Source organism: Cloeon dipterum, chromosome 3, assembly GCF_949628265.1.
Source record: "Cloeon dipterum chromosome 3, ieCloDipt1.1, whole genome shotgun sequence".
Taxonomy (NCBI): domain Eukaryota; kingdom Metazoa; phylum Arthropoda; class Insecta; order Ephemeroptera; family Baetidae; genus Cloeon; species Cloeon dipterum.
The window spans coordinates 1,722,317-1,738,808 of record NC_088788.1 but is presented as its reverse complement, the minus strand read 5'-3'; the positions used below and the strand labels follow the sequence as shown (position 1 = coordinate 1,738,808).

The following is a 16,492-nucleotide window of genomic DNA, read 5'->3' as shown; positions in this document are numbered from 1 at the left end:
CGACGCTCAAGGGTCACGTCAGGGTTGGGCCCTGAAGGTCTTACCTGGCTTTGAATTAACCAGTAAAAGCTTCCTTAGTGTTTTAAAATAGTTTGAGCTCAAAAAAATACAATTCTTTAACGACAAACAAATTTTAAATTAAATTGGATATTCAGGGTTTGAACCGGAACTAGTTCTGAATAAAATTTGGGGTTGCCGCTGGAGTAGAATTTCATTTGCTAAATTTTAATTTAAATCGCATTTCGCACTTGCACAGTAAACTGGAGTCGTTCTAGTATTTCTGTTCATTTAAATTTCTTTAAAACAATTTTTCTTCTTTCCTTTTCACAATATTTTATTTTTTAAAATATATTTTCGGCGAAAATCATATTATTCTGACAAGGATTTTGAAAATTAATGGAAAAATTAAAATTAAACAAATTTATTCCAAAAATTAAAGTGTATAAAGTAAATTTAACATATAAAAATTACTCTGACGTGTCAATGAGCCATTTCAGGACGTTGATTGCCGTCTGGATTTTCTTGTTCGCCGTGTTACCCTGTGCCACCTCGTTTTCCGAGTCGTCACCGTGGTCGCCCAGGTACCTGAGCAGCCCCTCCAGGTAAGGGCTGATTGTGAGCTTGGGCCGCTGGTCGGAGCTCCTCAGTTTGGCGCTTCCGCCGCCGGGGCGAAACTGGTTCGAGTACTGCTCGAAGCGGCTCTTCAAGGCGCTTGGCTCGTTCAGCGGCGCCTGCTGCTGCTGCTGCAGGCGGAAGGTCGACGTCTGGTACTGCGAAGGGTGCACGTAGCCCACGATCTGGCCCTCGAAGCGGTAGGGATGAAGGGGTTGAGGCGGCCGGTTCGGAGGCGTTTTCCCAGCGAACGCCGGCTGAGGATTATTAGTCTCGGTTTTCTGGGGGGTGCTTGGGGTGGTTTGAGGGGAAGGAGCGGAGGTGGACGGCACCAGGGTGAGGTAGCTCGTCCTGTACTTCTCCTGGTCCAGGTTGAAAACACTCAGCTTGCTGGTCGTGTGCTCATCGAGTCTCTGCGCCGGCTGCGAGCTCGACGACTCGTTCTCGTCCGTGGTGCGTTTTCCCGGAGGCCAAAAGGTCGGAGGGGAGGTGAAGATGGTGGTGATCAGCTCCTCCAGGCTGGCCGTGATGACCGGTGGGGCGGACGTCAGGTCGACCCTTTCCACGACGGGCTTATTATTATTATTAGCGTCGTCGCGGCAGGCGACGGCGCCGTCGCAGCAGCAGCCGCTGCGGCGCTGTTTCAGGATGAAACTCATTTTCTGCAGGAACTCGGCGGTGGAGCAGCTGGGCTTGACGATGCGCAGCCCTCCAACCCGGCAGCCGGCGCTCGTCGTGGGGCTGCAACCCGCCGGACACTGATCGCACTCGGCGGTGCGGTTCGGCTCCGACTGCATCGCGCGCTCCGCCTCGCGCACCTCCTCCACGGGAAACACGATGGCCAGGTGCGTCGTCTCGGGGTCGTCCTCCTCGTCCGGGGTCGTCGACCGCTTGGGTCGCTGGCCGTCCACGCAGGCGGCGGCGCCCAGGTCGGTCACCACCCAGAAGACGATCGAGTGGCCCGGCAGCACCACTTCCTCAGGGGTGGTCAGGGTTTCCGGCTCTAGAACGGGCAGCTCCCCTGAGTCGAAGTCGACGAACAGCGTCTTCCCGTTCAGCATCACATTCCTGAAGGAATTAATATTTCATAATTTAAAATAAATGAATTTAAAATTGAAAAATTGAGGTTTAAAAATATTAAAAAAATAATTTTAAATTCAGAGATTTCGATTGATTGGCGTTTTCGTTAAATAGAACAGGTTTAAAATGGAAAGAAAAATTATAAAATAGCCTTTTAATTTTATTTACTTGAAATATTTTCTAAAAATTAGGAAAAAGCTAAAAAGTTTCCAAGTTTTACCCTTTAAATTTTGTGAAAAAATCGGTTTTAAAGTTTTAATGCTTAATCTGCGTCTCCTTTTATTGTAAAATCACGACTTATTTCACAATTTATGGAATTTTTCTTCAAAAGAGTTCGATATCAATTGAAAAATAATTTAATTTTCGCGAAATTTGGAAAAATCTTAAATTTGGTTAGCATTTAAACATTTTTTAAAGTTAAAACTTAGTCATTTAGAGTTAAAATTCGATCTTTGACAGTGAGAGCTATATTTCGTCATTTTAATATATTTAATTCGAGCTTAAAAAAAATTTCCGCGCCAATTAAAAAATATTTGCCAATTTCCTACCTTCCTTCGAGGTCTCCGTGCAAAACGTACTGGTTGAGGGTGACATTTTCGCGTCCGGCAGACCAACTGGAGACGTTTCCTCGCAAGGGCGCCGACCCCAAATTCACGCCGAGAACGGTGACGGCGCCTGACACCCCGTGGCGGCCGCCGACAGCTGTGCAGTGCGCGAAAAAACTGGCGGACCGGTTGCCCAGCGCGTCCGATTGAACCGCGAGCACTCGCTCGCCCATCAGTTTTTTGTGCAGAACGGCGAACCAAAAGTCCTGATTTTGAAAATTGTAACTTTATTAATAAGGGGATGTTATAATTTTTTTCCTACTGTGCTGGGTTGGAGTCTCCTTCCTTTGTCGTGCGAGGGAATTAACGCCGGCTGGAAGACGGTGGAGACGCCGAGGGCCGCCGCCTGGCCCAGTCGGTCGGCCCACAAAAGGGTGGAAGCGAAGGTGTCGTCGAAACTCTGCAGGGCTGATTCATCTTCCCAGGAAATTCTCGCATCGCCTGAAATATCGATGATGGGAAGCAAAAATCAGCATTAAAATTTGACTGTAATTTTTTAGATTTAAAATAATAATTAAAAAATAGTTTTTATTAAATTATAATTTTTTTAAACATAATTAATTAGTTTTTCAGCATCCGCGGTTTTAAGTTGTTGACCTCTCAGCAAGAATAGAAAAGATTCTGAATTTAAATCATAAAACAAAAGCAAAAATTCATCCTACAATTAATTTTTCTGTTTAAAAATTATTTAATTAATTTTTCAAACAGGCAAGAATGATTTTATGCACTCCCAAGTGATTATCATTAAAATAGAAGTTTTCTCATTTAAATTCATAATATTTTCTATTTTTGCTGAGGTGTCAAACCACGGACATGACAATTTTTTAAATTAAAAATTGAGTACAAGTTTTTCTTTTAAATACAATATATATTAACGATCAATCATCTCAGGTATTCACAATTAATATAAATAAAAAAACTCACTTATAGCAATGGGCTTGCGCGCAGCTCCAAGTTGTTCGAGGGCGCCCAGCACCATCAGCTCCAGTTTGAAGAGGTCGCCGGCCTCCTTGCTCACGACGGACGAGGCCGACAGGTCTCCCGAGCCGATCAGTTTCGATCTAAATCAAGCGTAAATATATAAATTCCTCATCTGAAACAAATTACGCGTGTATATACGGTTTCATGCTGATTGCGTTCAGTTTGTCCACGTTTTCCACGAGCCACGAGGAAAACTGCTCTATATCTTTGTAGCTGGCGAAATAGCTCATTTCTGGCGCGAAAACGCTCAGATTTTTGCCGTCGTATCCGGACATGAGCGATTTGACCGTCTGCACCTTCGGCAGGTCGGCTGCGCTCGACGAAAACGCCATTTCACCGGCTGCTGGTGGAAAATCTAGATTTTTTTATTTTTAATGGGAGGAAAATAGGATTTTGATTTTTTTTAATACCGTGCTTGGTTGGCGGCGCGACTGAAATGGGGAAAACTCCCTTCCTCAGGGTGCGGTCCCAGTCCAAAACGGCTCTTTCGAAAATTCCGACGTCCCACATTTGAACCAGGCCCGATTCGGAGGCAAAGTGGGTCAGTGCCGCCCATTGGAAGACTGAAATTATCGAAATTATATGAAAGACCGCCTTTGATGAAGTTTCTGAGCCCACCAATCGATTCCTGAGGGTCGAATTAGGTAAAGTGGATGTTTTTCCCGTTAAAAAAGTGCAGCGTGACGTGGCAAACTTTTTTCCCGCCAAAATAATAAAAATGTGAGAAGTGCGCATGCGTCAGAGCTGGCTGGATGTGACAAAGAATTCATTCGCACAGGCGGCCTCTCTGCAAGTGCTTAAACCAGCTCTCACGCATGCGCACTTCTCACATTTTTATTATTTTGGCGGGAAAAAAGTTCGCCACGTCGCGCTGCACTTTTTTAACAGAAAAAACATCTACTCTAACTAATTCGACCCTCAGGAATCGATTGGTGAGCTCAGAAACTTCGTAAAAATTAAAAAAATAAATCAACGAATTTTGTAAAAGTCTTACCAGTTAAATTGAAGAGTTTATAGTCGAGCGAGTCGTCAGTTGGCGCGATTTTGAGCCAGGCAGGACTGAGTTGTTTGCACAGCTTCACTGTCAGCCTGAATTATTTTTTTCCAATGTTAATGCAGACAATTAAATATTTAATTGTCAGTGTATATAACTCACGGATCAGCCCAGGGCAAGTCGGAAATGAGAAACGGATCCAGGGTGACGCTGATAAAGTTCTTGCTGACGATGTGCGAGGCCGCCGTCGTGTTGATCAGAGCGCTTTCTGCCCGCGACACGGACAGACAAAACAAAAGCAGCCACGACAGCCGCATTTTTAACTGTATAAAAAGAATTTTCCAGGTGCAAACAGGGCGGAGGTTCCAATTAAACTGAAGTTGGCGCAGTGCACTGAACGATTTTGTAGGTTGCCGCCGGCGTAATTGTTTTCATTTCAAATTTCGCTGATGTTTTCGAAAAAGGTTGTTTGCCCTTGTCAATATGTAGTTCATTGCAATAAAAAGTGTAGCAGTTTCAAAACAAATAAAATTTATTACTCAAACAAAAGGAATAATTTACAGACTATTAGTTATTGTTTTTCGTGTCAGTGGCATTGAGGACATTGAGGTTTGGCGCAGAAACAGACACCACTTTGCGGCGAATAGAGGACAAAATGTCGCTCATCGACCGAAAGAACTTGTTGATGGAGTGGAGTTTCTCCATTTTTTGCGATTCGGTCAAAGAAGAAGGCTGGTATTCGGGCAAATTATTCAGGTCTTCCTCGTTCAAAAACTGAAATTCGTACAGGTCGTTGTCCCCCTGCCTCTTCACGCGCCCAATTTCCACTCCTTCCGATTCTTTGAAAATAAATTGTGTCATTTTAGCCAGTTAATAATTGTTTTTAGATACCTTTTTTAGTGGTGATCTCCGTGGATTTTTCGGATTTTTGGTTGTCAAGCTTCCTGCCGATGATGCGGTGTCCTGAGAGTGCCCTGAGAGGCGCGACCTTTGGCCACGCGTCCGCGTATCTCTGACTTTTGCTCAAGTGATGCACCATCCGCTTCGGCATCGATTTTCTTGCCTGAAATCGTCCCTTTCGGCTCCTCGTCTGATGGCCGAATATCTTGCCTACGGTCCACGCCCAATGTCGAAACTTGGCACCAGCTCCCATCAAAAAATCTAAATTAATTAAAGTTATTATTTTTTTTACAATGTAAATGCAACAGCCGAAAATGTTGTTCTGGTTAAAATCGGCAAAGTTGCGAATTTTGACGCAAAACCCAAGCAATCGACGCGATTTGTTTCTGGGGAGCGTATTTTTAAGAAGGAAACCAAATCCGACCCATAGAGGAATTTAAATAATAAAAATTAACCAAATTTACACTTTAAAATAGCGCAGATTTTGGGGCGGCGGCGGTGGCGGGAAGGGTGGCTGCAGCAATCGGATCCAAAAGACGCAAAATTTTACGGCGGGTCTTTAAAACTTTAATTTTTTAATCTACGTGCCATAGAAGCCGAGTTATTAATTTTTAAAGTCGAAAAAACGCGATTTGTGACGTTTCAAATTATTGTTTTTGGGGCCCTATGGGCCGGATGGCGCTGATTTTGGTACTAATCGATGCTTCTCAGTAAGGCGCATCTGCCCAAGTTTAGTTTTTGAAAACCAGACTATTTTTAGAATTTTTATGAATTTTTTTCTGCCGATTTTTTGAAAAAGTCGAAATAAAAAAAAAACTGCCGTGAAATGATATTTTGCCCGAGCTGTCGTACATCCCGATTATTTATTTATTAATTTTTTAATATTTATTTTTACAACTGCAGGATGCCATTTTAATTAATTGTACTAACCAGCGATTTGCCTCTTCTCTGGATTGAGTTTTCTACTGCTCCTCTGAAGAAATTTGTTATTATACGGCTGCAACCTGTCCGGGGCGGCCCTTTTGGTCCTGATTCCCTCCCCAGAGTCCTCGGCTTTGAGGAAGCGAATAAACCGGCGCAGGAAAGTCGAATAACTCGGCTCATGAGCAGTGCAATTTTGCTTCATTTCCGTTTCTTCCAACAACTCCTCTTCGTCCTTCAGAGCCAAACTGTACACACAAATTATAATTATTTCTAACAAGACTAATTAAAAACAAAAAGAAAAACACCAGCACCTCGTATCTCGAGGCCAAATCTCCTGCGATTCTCCTTGATGCGTGAGGCAGGCGTCAAATTGTGCGTGCGGCATGTGCCAGAAGACAATTGAGGTCGATGGCATGTGCAGCATCACGACGCTGTCGTTGCTCTGTGGCGCCAACACCAACGGCTGCATCCACTCAGAAGACACATTTGGCCGCTGCCTGTTCAACAACACCATCCTAAAAAGAAGTCAAAGACGGTGATAGCGTGATAAATCTGTTTATTATATTCTATATTCATATAAAATGTTGGCGGAGGTGGCAAAGGTACCTAAAATACGTAAAATCTTATGGAAAATCTGGAAAAGTTTGGTTTTTCACTCTACGACCCATAGAAACCGAGTTATTGATTTTTAAAGTTGAAAAAACGCGATTTGTGACATTTCAAAATTTTTGTTTTCGGGGCCCAGGCGGGGCCCTATGGGCCGGATGGCACCGATTTTGGTACCAATCGATGCCCCTCGGTGGGACGCGTCCGCCCTTGTGCGAATTTACAAAATCGGACCATTTTTCGAATTATTACGATTTTTTTCGCCACAATTTAAAAAATACCTACCGAGAAAAGATATTCTTTTTCCTCGGCGTGAGGGAGAAGACGTTGATCTCTGTGTCCACCCCAACATCTTTCACCCTCAGCGAGACGGGTTTAGGGCGGTAGTTGGCTCCAAAAAGCGTGACGCCGCCTTGCGGAGAGCAGTGCGCGAAGAGGTGCGTCTCATCCCCGAATTCGCGGTGCTCGACAAAGCTGACGTCCAGCACGGTCTGGCCGACAAGCCGCTTGTGCAGCGCCGACACCCAGAATTCCTATAGAAATTTAATTTAATAAAATTTTAGATTTTTGCGGCTTTACCGCGGTCGGCCGGCGGAAGCTCCGGAGGGTAGGTTTCTGCAGCACCACGTCCACGTTCGATTTGGCCGCGTGGCCCAGTTTGGAAATTGACACCATCGCGTCCACGAAACGGCCTTTCCACTTTCCAGCATCACCTGGAATTTTTTTAATAATTTAAATCTAGAAAATGGGGAACTTACTGATCCACAAAGGTTTTTTCGCTGCTTTGTGCAGGGTGAGATCGTTGAAAATGTCCCACCGTTCTACAGACATTTCTGTAAAAGCGGAATCAATTGTTGTGCCCATGTTCTCGCTGCCAGGACCCAATTCCGGAGTAAAGTCGCTAAAACCATTCGCATATAGTTTCAAAAATTAATTTAATTAAAAATATTCACCTTGAGTGTAAAATGACGTTGTCAATCCTGGATCCAGCTGTGCGGAAGATTTGATCGAATTTCACTTTGTCTTTCAGTTTGAGCGACGGCGAGATGTCGGGCGAAATTATAAGCGCCGATCGAAATCGCGGAAATTCTTGCAACAGGTTGTAGAGCGCCACTAAATCCACTCCCATCTGCCAGCCGCTTACTTCAGGCTCGTTCTCTAATCTTTCTGTTTATTTACAGAAATTAAATAATCACAACATTTTTGACCAAATTTAAAAATTACTATGTCCAAGCTGCACTGCAATATTGATTTCCATCAAGTGCAGAATCTCGAGGATCTCCCGCGCCTCGGTCGCGTTCCAGGTGCCGTCGGCGTTCCTCAGGGTCGGATTGAGGCAGACGACCAGCGTGAATCCAGCCTGCTGAACTGTCTGCGCCAACATCTGCACCGTTTCGCCTATTCTGACATAATATTCTAGAGTGAAAATATAATTTAGAATAGAAAATAATTGCCTGAGACGACGGGGCCAGAATAATTGGCCGGAGCGTAGCGTTCCAAGTGGTACTTCTGGCACCACGGTCCTGAGAGTTGCAGGAACGCGGGGCCCAACTGATGAGTCATCTCGTGCAGCTCGTCAAGCTCCGAGCTGAATTCAGAATTTTTAGTTTTTACAGGAAGAGACGAGTATTCGAATTTCTGGATGATTTGATTTTCAAAGAGCAAAAAGACGATTTTTTTATTAATAAGGTAAAATCTTAATTTTAAATCTACGTTTTACTCTAATTTATTATTTTTACAATTATCAGAAAAGCTAATTTTCCTAACCAAAGAAGAGAAATTAATTTCCGGGAGTGAAAAATAAGTAATTCACAATTCAAGGATTTTATTTTCACAATTTAAATTCACAGAAACTAATTAACACGATTTTCTCGACGCGAATGTGCTTAAAATAATTGATTTAACTAACTGCAGGAGAGAAATCAATTTCCTGGATTGCAAACTAATTAATTCGAAATTTCATTTATTTTGGTTCGCATTCAAAATTAACAGAAACTTAGTGACCCGATTTTTTTTGCGCGAATATGTTCTTTAAATATTTAATTTAACTAACCAAAGAAGAGGAATTAATTTCCAAGAGTGCAAACCAATTAATTTGAAATTTAAGAAATTTATTTTCACAATTCACCAGTTGCATAAACCCTAAGTGTTCGAAGCGGCCAACAGATGGCGCCACCGTAGACTTTCAATTTTAAGGCACTTCCGCAGCGATTTCAGACTCAATCTAGCTACTGTGCATTCTTCAATTAATTTGCTATTTTTTGACGTGCTGAAAACCAAAATCGGTTCAGCCAATCGCCGTAGAATCGTGAAAAACTATTTTTTGAAATAAAAAAATCTTTTCCAACGTTTCTACGGCGAATGGCTGAACCGATTTTGGTTTTCAGCATGTCAAAAAAAAGCAAATTAATTAAAAAAAGCAAAATAGCTAGATTGAGTCTGAAATCGCAGCGAAAATGCCTTAAAACCGCTTAAAACAAAATTTTTAAGAAAGTATGTGATTGCGCCATCTGTTGGCGGCTTTAATAACTAAGGGTTTATGCAACTGGTCAATTTAAATAATTCACAGTAACTTGTTTTAACGATTTTCTCGACGCGAATGTGCTCAAAATAATTAATTAACAGAAGAAGAGAAATAATTTCCGCGTAAACTAATTAATTGCCAGTATCAGTTACTCTTGGACACAATTAGAATTCAGCCTGGGATCGTGTAGATAAATTGCTTCGAAGCGGATTTACATGGCGACAAATTAAAATTATTTGAATTGTTGCAATAATAAAAAATATAGAGAAAAATTCGAGATTTCCTAAAAATTTGCAGCGCTTGACCACATTTTCTAAGCAGATTTCGATTCCTCTATCGTCGAGATGTGTCCAACAGCGTTTAATACCTTTTAGGGAAACTCTTTGTAGAGAAATAATTTTTTTTTCAAGTTAAGAGACAGTGCTAAATTTGCAGCCACTTTTCTAAAAAATTTACAGCGTTGATGCCTTTTCTCACTATGTGCTTTTTTCATTTTTGACAAACTGTTTTTTAACATGAATGTACATTTTTTTAAGGTGAGAATAAATAAACATACATAATCAATAATTAAAACTCCTTACAATTTTCACCATTAGGCAACCCGTTAAAACTTTATGTCGAGCAGGTTGCATAGCTTGCATTTCGTCACAATATCTAGTTTTTTATTATCCGCTATAAAATAGCGTTCGTTACCTTGTGAAGGTGTGTTCCGAGAGCATTTCAGGGTCGACCGAGAAGCTGACAAACTTGTCGCCGACTCTTTGGGCGTCACTCTCCGCTATCAAAATGTCGCGCCGCTCCGTCCGAGCGCGCACGGCCATCAGGGTGAGCAGAAAAAGGTTCCTTGCGACCTGGTACATCTCCAAGGGCCGACGGTTGAATACTCGCCACGAATCCCAGCGAGGAAGTAGTTTAAAAATGAAAAATGCAAGATTGCTTTTCGAGTAAATAAAAAGGAGCTGAGCTTTGTGTTATGTTGTTTATTGTGACCTGAATTACACATTCATCTCTTAAAATTTAATATGGCTACCATGAAGTGAGTTGTTGGAAGTTGAAAGAATACAAAAATAAAAGAGGCAGCCTGGACTACCGCTTGCACCTCAGGGCCAGGTGTGCGCGCGCGAGTTGCTAGCTAGCCAAAATTGCATTGCATCCAGGGCCAGGGCCAGGGCAGCGCAACGCCGCGCTCAAAGACATTTATTAATAAAAAAAAAACCTATCGATTAAGAAACACGATTCGTCGGGCTGCAAATTAATTTCGTGCTCGAGATTCGTTTCAGGCGTAGCTTCTTAATACTTTCAAAGTAAGCAACCAGAGTTGCGTTTGTTTCTTCCCTTTTTGAAGGTTGTTTGAGTCGGAGAATTTGTACTTGCACTTGATGACGGCTTGCCGCCGCCGGGGGGAAAACCAAAAGCAGCTCGGACTACGATCGATGAACGCACGTCAAACACTGATCCAATAATAATTTTTCGTCTACGAGACACGAATGATCGGCAGAATCTTTAGTTCACACTCACAAAAAATTAAAAATTATAAGCACAAGACGTCATGCTATTAAAAGTTGTGTCGGTCGGAGATGGCGCCGAGACGAGAGACAAAATTAACAAGTGGCGGGAAAAGGCCCGGAAAAGGCCACTTTTACATTGCTACGCGGTTCATGTTTATGTATGCATGAGTTTGAATGAGAATTTCGACTGGTGACACACAAACGGTAGTAATGGTACAATCAATTTTTCTGCAACACGACCCTGCCGGACAGTTTATTCAGCGTCATCCTCCTCCTCCTCCTCCTCGCCGGCGCTCTCGGCCTCCTTCTCCTCCTTGTCCGCCTTGCGAGGCCGGCCACGTCCGCGACCTGAACTGGTCGACTTCTGCAACATCAGGAAAATATTATTTAATATTTTTTTCTAATAAAAACATTACAGGAAAAGTAAACCGTTTGTCAAAAACTGCCTATATTCAGAAAGCTGGTTTCTTCCATTGAAATTTTTTTCGCTTAAAATTTGTCAGAAAATTTACACTGGCCCTAAAAGGACCTATTTTTTTTTTTTGAAAAATTAATTGACCAGTTGCATAAACCCTTAGTTATGGAAGCCGCCAACAGATGGCGTAACCACAGACTTTCTTAAAAATCTTGTTTTAAGCGGTTTTAAGGCATTTCCGCTGCGATTTCAGACTCAATCTAGCTATTTTCCTTTTTTTAATTAATTTGCTTTTTTTTGACGTGCTGAAAACCAAAATCGGTTCAGCCATTCGCCGTAGAAACGTTGGAAAAGATTTTTTTATTTCAAAAAATAGTTTTTCACGATTCTGCGGCGATTGGCTGAACCGATTTTGGTTTTCAGCACGTCAAAAATTAGCAAATTAATTGAAGAATGCACGGTAGCTAGATTGAGTCTAAAATCGCAGCGGAAGTGCCTTAAAAATCGAAAGTCTACGGTGGCGCCAACTGTTGGCGGCTTCGAACACTTAGGGTTTATGCAACTGGTGAATTAGATTTATTTTTGGCTCTTTTTATCCCTGCCCGAGGATGGGAAGGGCGCACCGAGGACTTTTTGAAACGCTAGACATTTCGATTTAATTAAATTTCTGATTTTCAAGAGGAATCCTGTTTTTTTAGTCTTTTCCCTTAAATTGCTTAGGGGCGGCTTTTTCCCCCCTTCAACCCTTTCGCCTTCCAAGGCTCAATTTGGGGGCCAATGCCCATTCTTTTAGGGAACAATTAGCAGAGAATGTTGACAAATTTCCAACCTTTGCCTTCGCCTTAGAGGCTGCTTTCTTCCCGGAGCCCTTTGGCCTTCCGCGTCCCCGCTTGGCGGGTGAGGGGCCACTCTTCTCCTCAGACTTCTCGGCAGGAGTGCGACCGCGCTTCTTGGCGGCGGGGGTTTCCTAAAGAAAATAAACAGTTCGAATATTAGAATGTGGTAAAACAAATTAATTAAAATAAATTGGATTGATTGCTCTCAAATTGTTAACAGAGAAATAATTTAATTTCTACTCACTTTCTTCTCCTCTCCAACGTCCTTCTTGGCGGGGCGGCCCCTGCCCTTCTTCTTCTCCTCAGCAACGGGTGAGTTGTCGTCAGACATGATTTTTTTGGCTTTTGGCGGCTGCTCGGAAACTGTAATTTAAAAAATAAAAATGTTATGAAAATTAGTATTTATTCTCAAGCAGGGGTTGGGAAATTTCTGGAGTGTTAAACGCGCTTTCCGCCCGATTAATTCTGATTGAAATTGATCGTTAAATGTCCTAAGTGGAAAGCACTTCGATTTTTCTTTTCAAATTTAAAATTCTGATTTGTAAGATTAATAGTTTTTGCGACGGGAATGTGCTTAAAATAATTAATTTAATATTTCAGGAATTTTGGTTCGCTATTTAAATACACCAAAACTAGGTTACACGATTTCCTCGACGTGAATGTGTTTAAAATGATTAAGAAATTAATTTTTATTTGGTTTTTTGCAGCTGCTTGGAAACAGATTTAAAATTGAAAAAAAATAGTAACAAATTTACTCTCAAACAGGGGTTGGAAAATTTCTGGATTGTAAAACACGCATTTTACCCGATTTCTTCTGTTTAAAACAGGCTGTTTAAAGTCCTAAATAAAAAAACATGTCGATTTTTTCTTTAATTTAAATTCGGACTTTTAAGATTATAACGTTGTTTAGTTCATTGGCTTAAGATTAAATCAGACACGTAATTATTCGAAAAGAGAATAATTTATTTTAATTTTTTTATTACTCTATTCCTTCCACTATGTCCCCTACACACAAGCGCTATCAAAATTTGAATTGTATAAGTTTCGCGCGAACCAATGTATTGTGAATTTTCGCTGTAAGAGTGCACCTTCGCCTATATTTAAAATAGACGAACCTATACCCTGAGCAGGCACTAAGTGGGGGCGAGTGCATATGTATTCGCCTGCAAGTAAATTTGTGAGAAGCCCAAACCCCTTGACTGGCGAAGCACACATCGTGTAGATGGTGTGCATTCAGCCAACTTGCGACTTCTATTCTGAGTCGGATCCGATTTAACTGTTAAGCTGTACTACTACGTAAGTTACAGTTTTAATCTTTGGGCTTCCTATTTTCCCAAGTGACTTCTGGGCACTTGATTTATTTTTGGCCGCTTTCTGACAAATTTCTTGTAACCTCAGGTGCCCTGCGGGGCCGTTCTGTACTGTTTGAATCGACGGCCTGCGAAGCCTTCCCGGGCGTCGTACGGGCGGCGGGTTTGGACCCTCGACACCCTGAGTCCACCCAAGACCATCTACCCGGTCCTCGCCGTGCAGCCACAGCGACCACTATACATTGTGAGCAACAGGAGAACTTCGACTACAATTGTTTTGTGATTGGAACTCGACCTTTCTTACAGTGATGAGTACGAAATAATGTTTTTGATAGCGCAAAATTTCACACCACGATTGTTAAACCCCTACTAACCTCTTCCTTTTTTTTAATACTTGCCAAGACAAAAGATGACACATCACCATACAATATTTAGTCTTTTGTAATAAACTGGCAGCAGTATATTTTTCATTTTCTTGAAGTGTCGCTAGTCTCATTTTCTTTGTTTCACCCGGAAATTTGAATTTCGTGTCAATTAGATTTACGAATCGGATGGCCGCAGCGAACCCTTGAACTTGATTTGATTTAAATCCTGGATGAGAATTCAGTTGCGTACCTTTTGCTTATTTAAGGTTAGAATTTAAATAAATAAGCTGGCATTCCTTACTTTTCAACTAAAATTTTGATTAATGGCATTTGGCCATTAGAAGATTAATTGCTTTGCCTAATTTAATTTTGGCATTTTTCCTGCGCCAGTGGTCAACAGGCCGTTTATTTGCTTGCTATTTTTAACACTGACCAGCTCTTGGCAGAGGCGCGAACCGCGAAGGCGCCACCGGCGAATCCGAAGCGAAAGCGCGCCGAGGAACCCAGTAAATCGATAAAACCACTTCGATAGCTTCTTGAGAACCGCGCTTTGGCTTTGAGCACCGAAAAATCTTCACCAAACTCACAACGCGGCAATTTCATTTAAAATCACCCCTGGCTTTAATAAAGAATTTTCGTGATTTTTTAAATTTTTATTTAAAAAAAATCGATAAATTCAATAAAATTGATTTAAAATGGATAAAATAAATATTTACAGGATTCATTTCCTTAAAAATCAGTTTTAAATACATACCAACTTGTCAACATTGTTTTAAAATTTTAATCAGTTGATAAAAAAAGTCAGGAAAACAAAAATAATCGACCCTTGAAGCTAGTGTCAAGCGTGATTATCATTATTAGATGAATCCGGTGGGGTCGGCCGGCCGCACTTTGCGTTAACGCGACGCTGCCGTCCTAACGGTCGACAAAAATAATATTTTTACAAAAATTAATCTCAGGAATGCAAGTCGGCGGGATAATAGCGCCGCGCGCGACAATAATAATGTCGGCGGCTTGGCGGGAGAATCGGCGAGCCGATTGACGAGACGAAATCGAGCGACAGCGCGCCCGCCATTTTCAAACTTTGCGTCGGAGAATAATAATCTGGGCGGTCCAAAATTTTCTTAACGCGAACGCGGATTCGGGCCGGCGTGGGTGCGGCGGCAAAAAAATCCGTATTTCCAGACCGAATTTTGCACGAGTCGGCGAGCGCCGACACGGCGGGGACGCTCGAAGAAAAATTAAGCTGGCCATTTTCGGAGCGCTGGATCAGCGTCCCCCGCCGACGAACGCCATCACGGTCGCCCTCTTTTCATTTTCGTAAAAATCAAAATCGACACGGAAAAATCTCGCGAGTGCGCGGAAAAATCTCAACAAAAATCTTTTCTGAGGGAAGCATTTTTGCAAAATTCCCACAGGCCTCGTTTTTCCGGCAAAAAATCGGGAAAAGTTCAAGTGGTGTACTTACCGCACTAAACAAGAAGTAGCGAATGAGACCGGCGGGCGCTGGTTGCGTGAGCGTGCCCGCAGGTGGCGTTACCGTCGATCGCCGCTCGTAACGCCCGAACAGATTAAAGTTTACAACGGAGATTCGATTTTACTTAAGAACTTGACTTGCGAATTTTGATTTTTAGACAAATTTGAAAATTTTTGCTTCATGACTGAAATATCCTGGTCAAATTTTGAGTTTTATTTCAGCTTAATTAATTTTAAAACTAATTATTTAATAAAGTTCCGACCAAAATTCTCAAATCCTGACACAGCGCATCCAAGCCCGAGCTGCAATTTTGACCATCCGAAGGATATATTTCGCAGAATTTGACGCACCGGGAAGCCGCGAAACAAAATTAATTCCGCATTATTAATTTTTTGGCCGAATTTCGGTAATTTTTATTTTATTTTGGCGGCGTTGTTAGTATTGTAAATAAATTCACGACGCAAATCGGCCGTGCAGCAGCTGTGCGCATGCGCGCCGAGACAATAAAATAAATTAAAATTCATTGATAAAAATAAAAAGCGGCCACTGTAGTATACTACTACATTTCCTGCGCTCGTTCGGCGCGTAAACCACGTTGACCTTCGTAATAAATATACTGTTGTTTATAAGCTGCTTTGTTGATAAATAAATTCTATGATAGCAGCAAAACCAAAACACGATCGAAAATTACTCAATTTATTGATGTAAGAGCAATGTATAGGGAAGGAAAAACGTACGTTTCCTTTTTAGAGTGTTCAATTGAGGTAATCAATGCGGTGGATCAAATCCTTTCGTCAATAGGTAGAACAAATTATTCTTAACCAACAAAGAAGACAAGTTTGTGAGCTAAACCCTTACAAATTAGTTTATTGTTGAAAAAATAGGTGGGGAAAGTTTTATTCGGGAGAATAAAAGACGTTATTTCCAACTCGTTATAAAGATTTCTGATGTCTCATAATTTGGGCTGCGCCTTTTAGGGCAATTTAATTATTATTTTTACCTTTAAAATAATTTGTTTCATTTCTGTGTAATTAAAAATAAATTATTGTGCCTATATTTCATTCAAAAGGCTTAGCCTTTGATTTAAAAATTAAATTTCAATACCCCGGTATTTAGAAATTCTAAGAATGCGTTGAGATGTCATTTATTTTGTCGATGGAATCATAAAAATTTCCTTTTCCTCAACTATTTCAAACGTTTGCAAGTTGGGGCTATGGCGACCTGACGAGACAAGGAATTTAAAGGGCCCAGGAATGTCAATAATTTTTGTTTAAAAAAAAAAAATCGTCACGAATCAGTTGAATTCTTTCACTAGTTTGGTATTTGTATTTATTATTTTATTTTTTTAAAAGTGT

General features: G+C 41.5%; 3 protein-coding genes across 3 annotated transcripts; all 3 read right to left on the bottom strand.

Annotated features, from left to right (window-relative positions):
* Positions 1-467: 467 nt before the first annotated feature.
* On the bottom strand, positions 468-4,596 carry LOC135940849 (uncharacterized). The gene is made up of 8 exons (XM_065485935.1): positions 4,435-4,596; positions 4,273-4,367; positions 3,689-3,841; positions 3,417-3,633; positions 3,222-3,358; positions 2,560-2,738; positions 2,241-2,503; positions 468-1,680 (listed from the first exon to the last, which is right to left on the bottom strand). Exons 1-8 carry the CDS (start codon positions 4,587-4,589, stop codon positions 468-470), a joined length of 2,412 nt encoding a protein of 803 aa, XP_065342007.1. The 5' UTR covers positions 4,590-4,596.
* A 243-nt stretch (positions 4,597-4,839) lies between these two features.
* On the bottom strand, positions 4,840-10,086 carry LOC135940829 (uncharacterized). The gene is made up of 11 exons (XM_065485899.1): positions 9,920-10,086; positions 8,157-8,290; positions 7,927-8,118; positions 7,656-7,869; positions 7,461-7,603; positions 7,282-7,415; positions 6,988-7,235; positions 6,408-6,611; positions 6,103-6,341; positions 5,164-5,433; positions 4,840-5,111 (listed from the first exon to the last, which is right to left on the bottom strand). Exons 1-11 carry the CDS (start codon positions 10,084-10,086, stop codon positions 4,840-4,842), a joined length of 2,217 nt encoding a protein of 738 aa, XP_065341971.1.
* Positions 10,087-10,190: 104 nt separating this feature from the next.
* On the bottom strand, positions 10,191-15,208 carry LOC135940179 (high mobility group protein HMG-I/HMG-Y-like). The gene is made up of 4 exons (XM_065484967.1): positions 15,129-15,208; positions 12,230-12,348; positions 11,979-12,116; positions 10,191-11,098 (listed from the first exon to the last, which is right to left on the bottom strand). The coding sequence occupies exons 2-4, from the start codon at positions 12,314-12,316 to the stop codon at positions 10,988-10,990; spliced, it is 336 nt and encodes a 111-aa protein (XP_065341039.1). The 5' UTR covers positions 12,317-12,348; positions 15,129-15,208; the 3' UTR covers positions 10,191-10,987.
* Between the last annotated feature and the right edge of the window lie 1,284 nt (positions 15,209-16,492).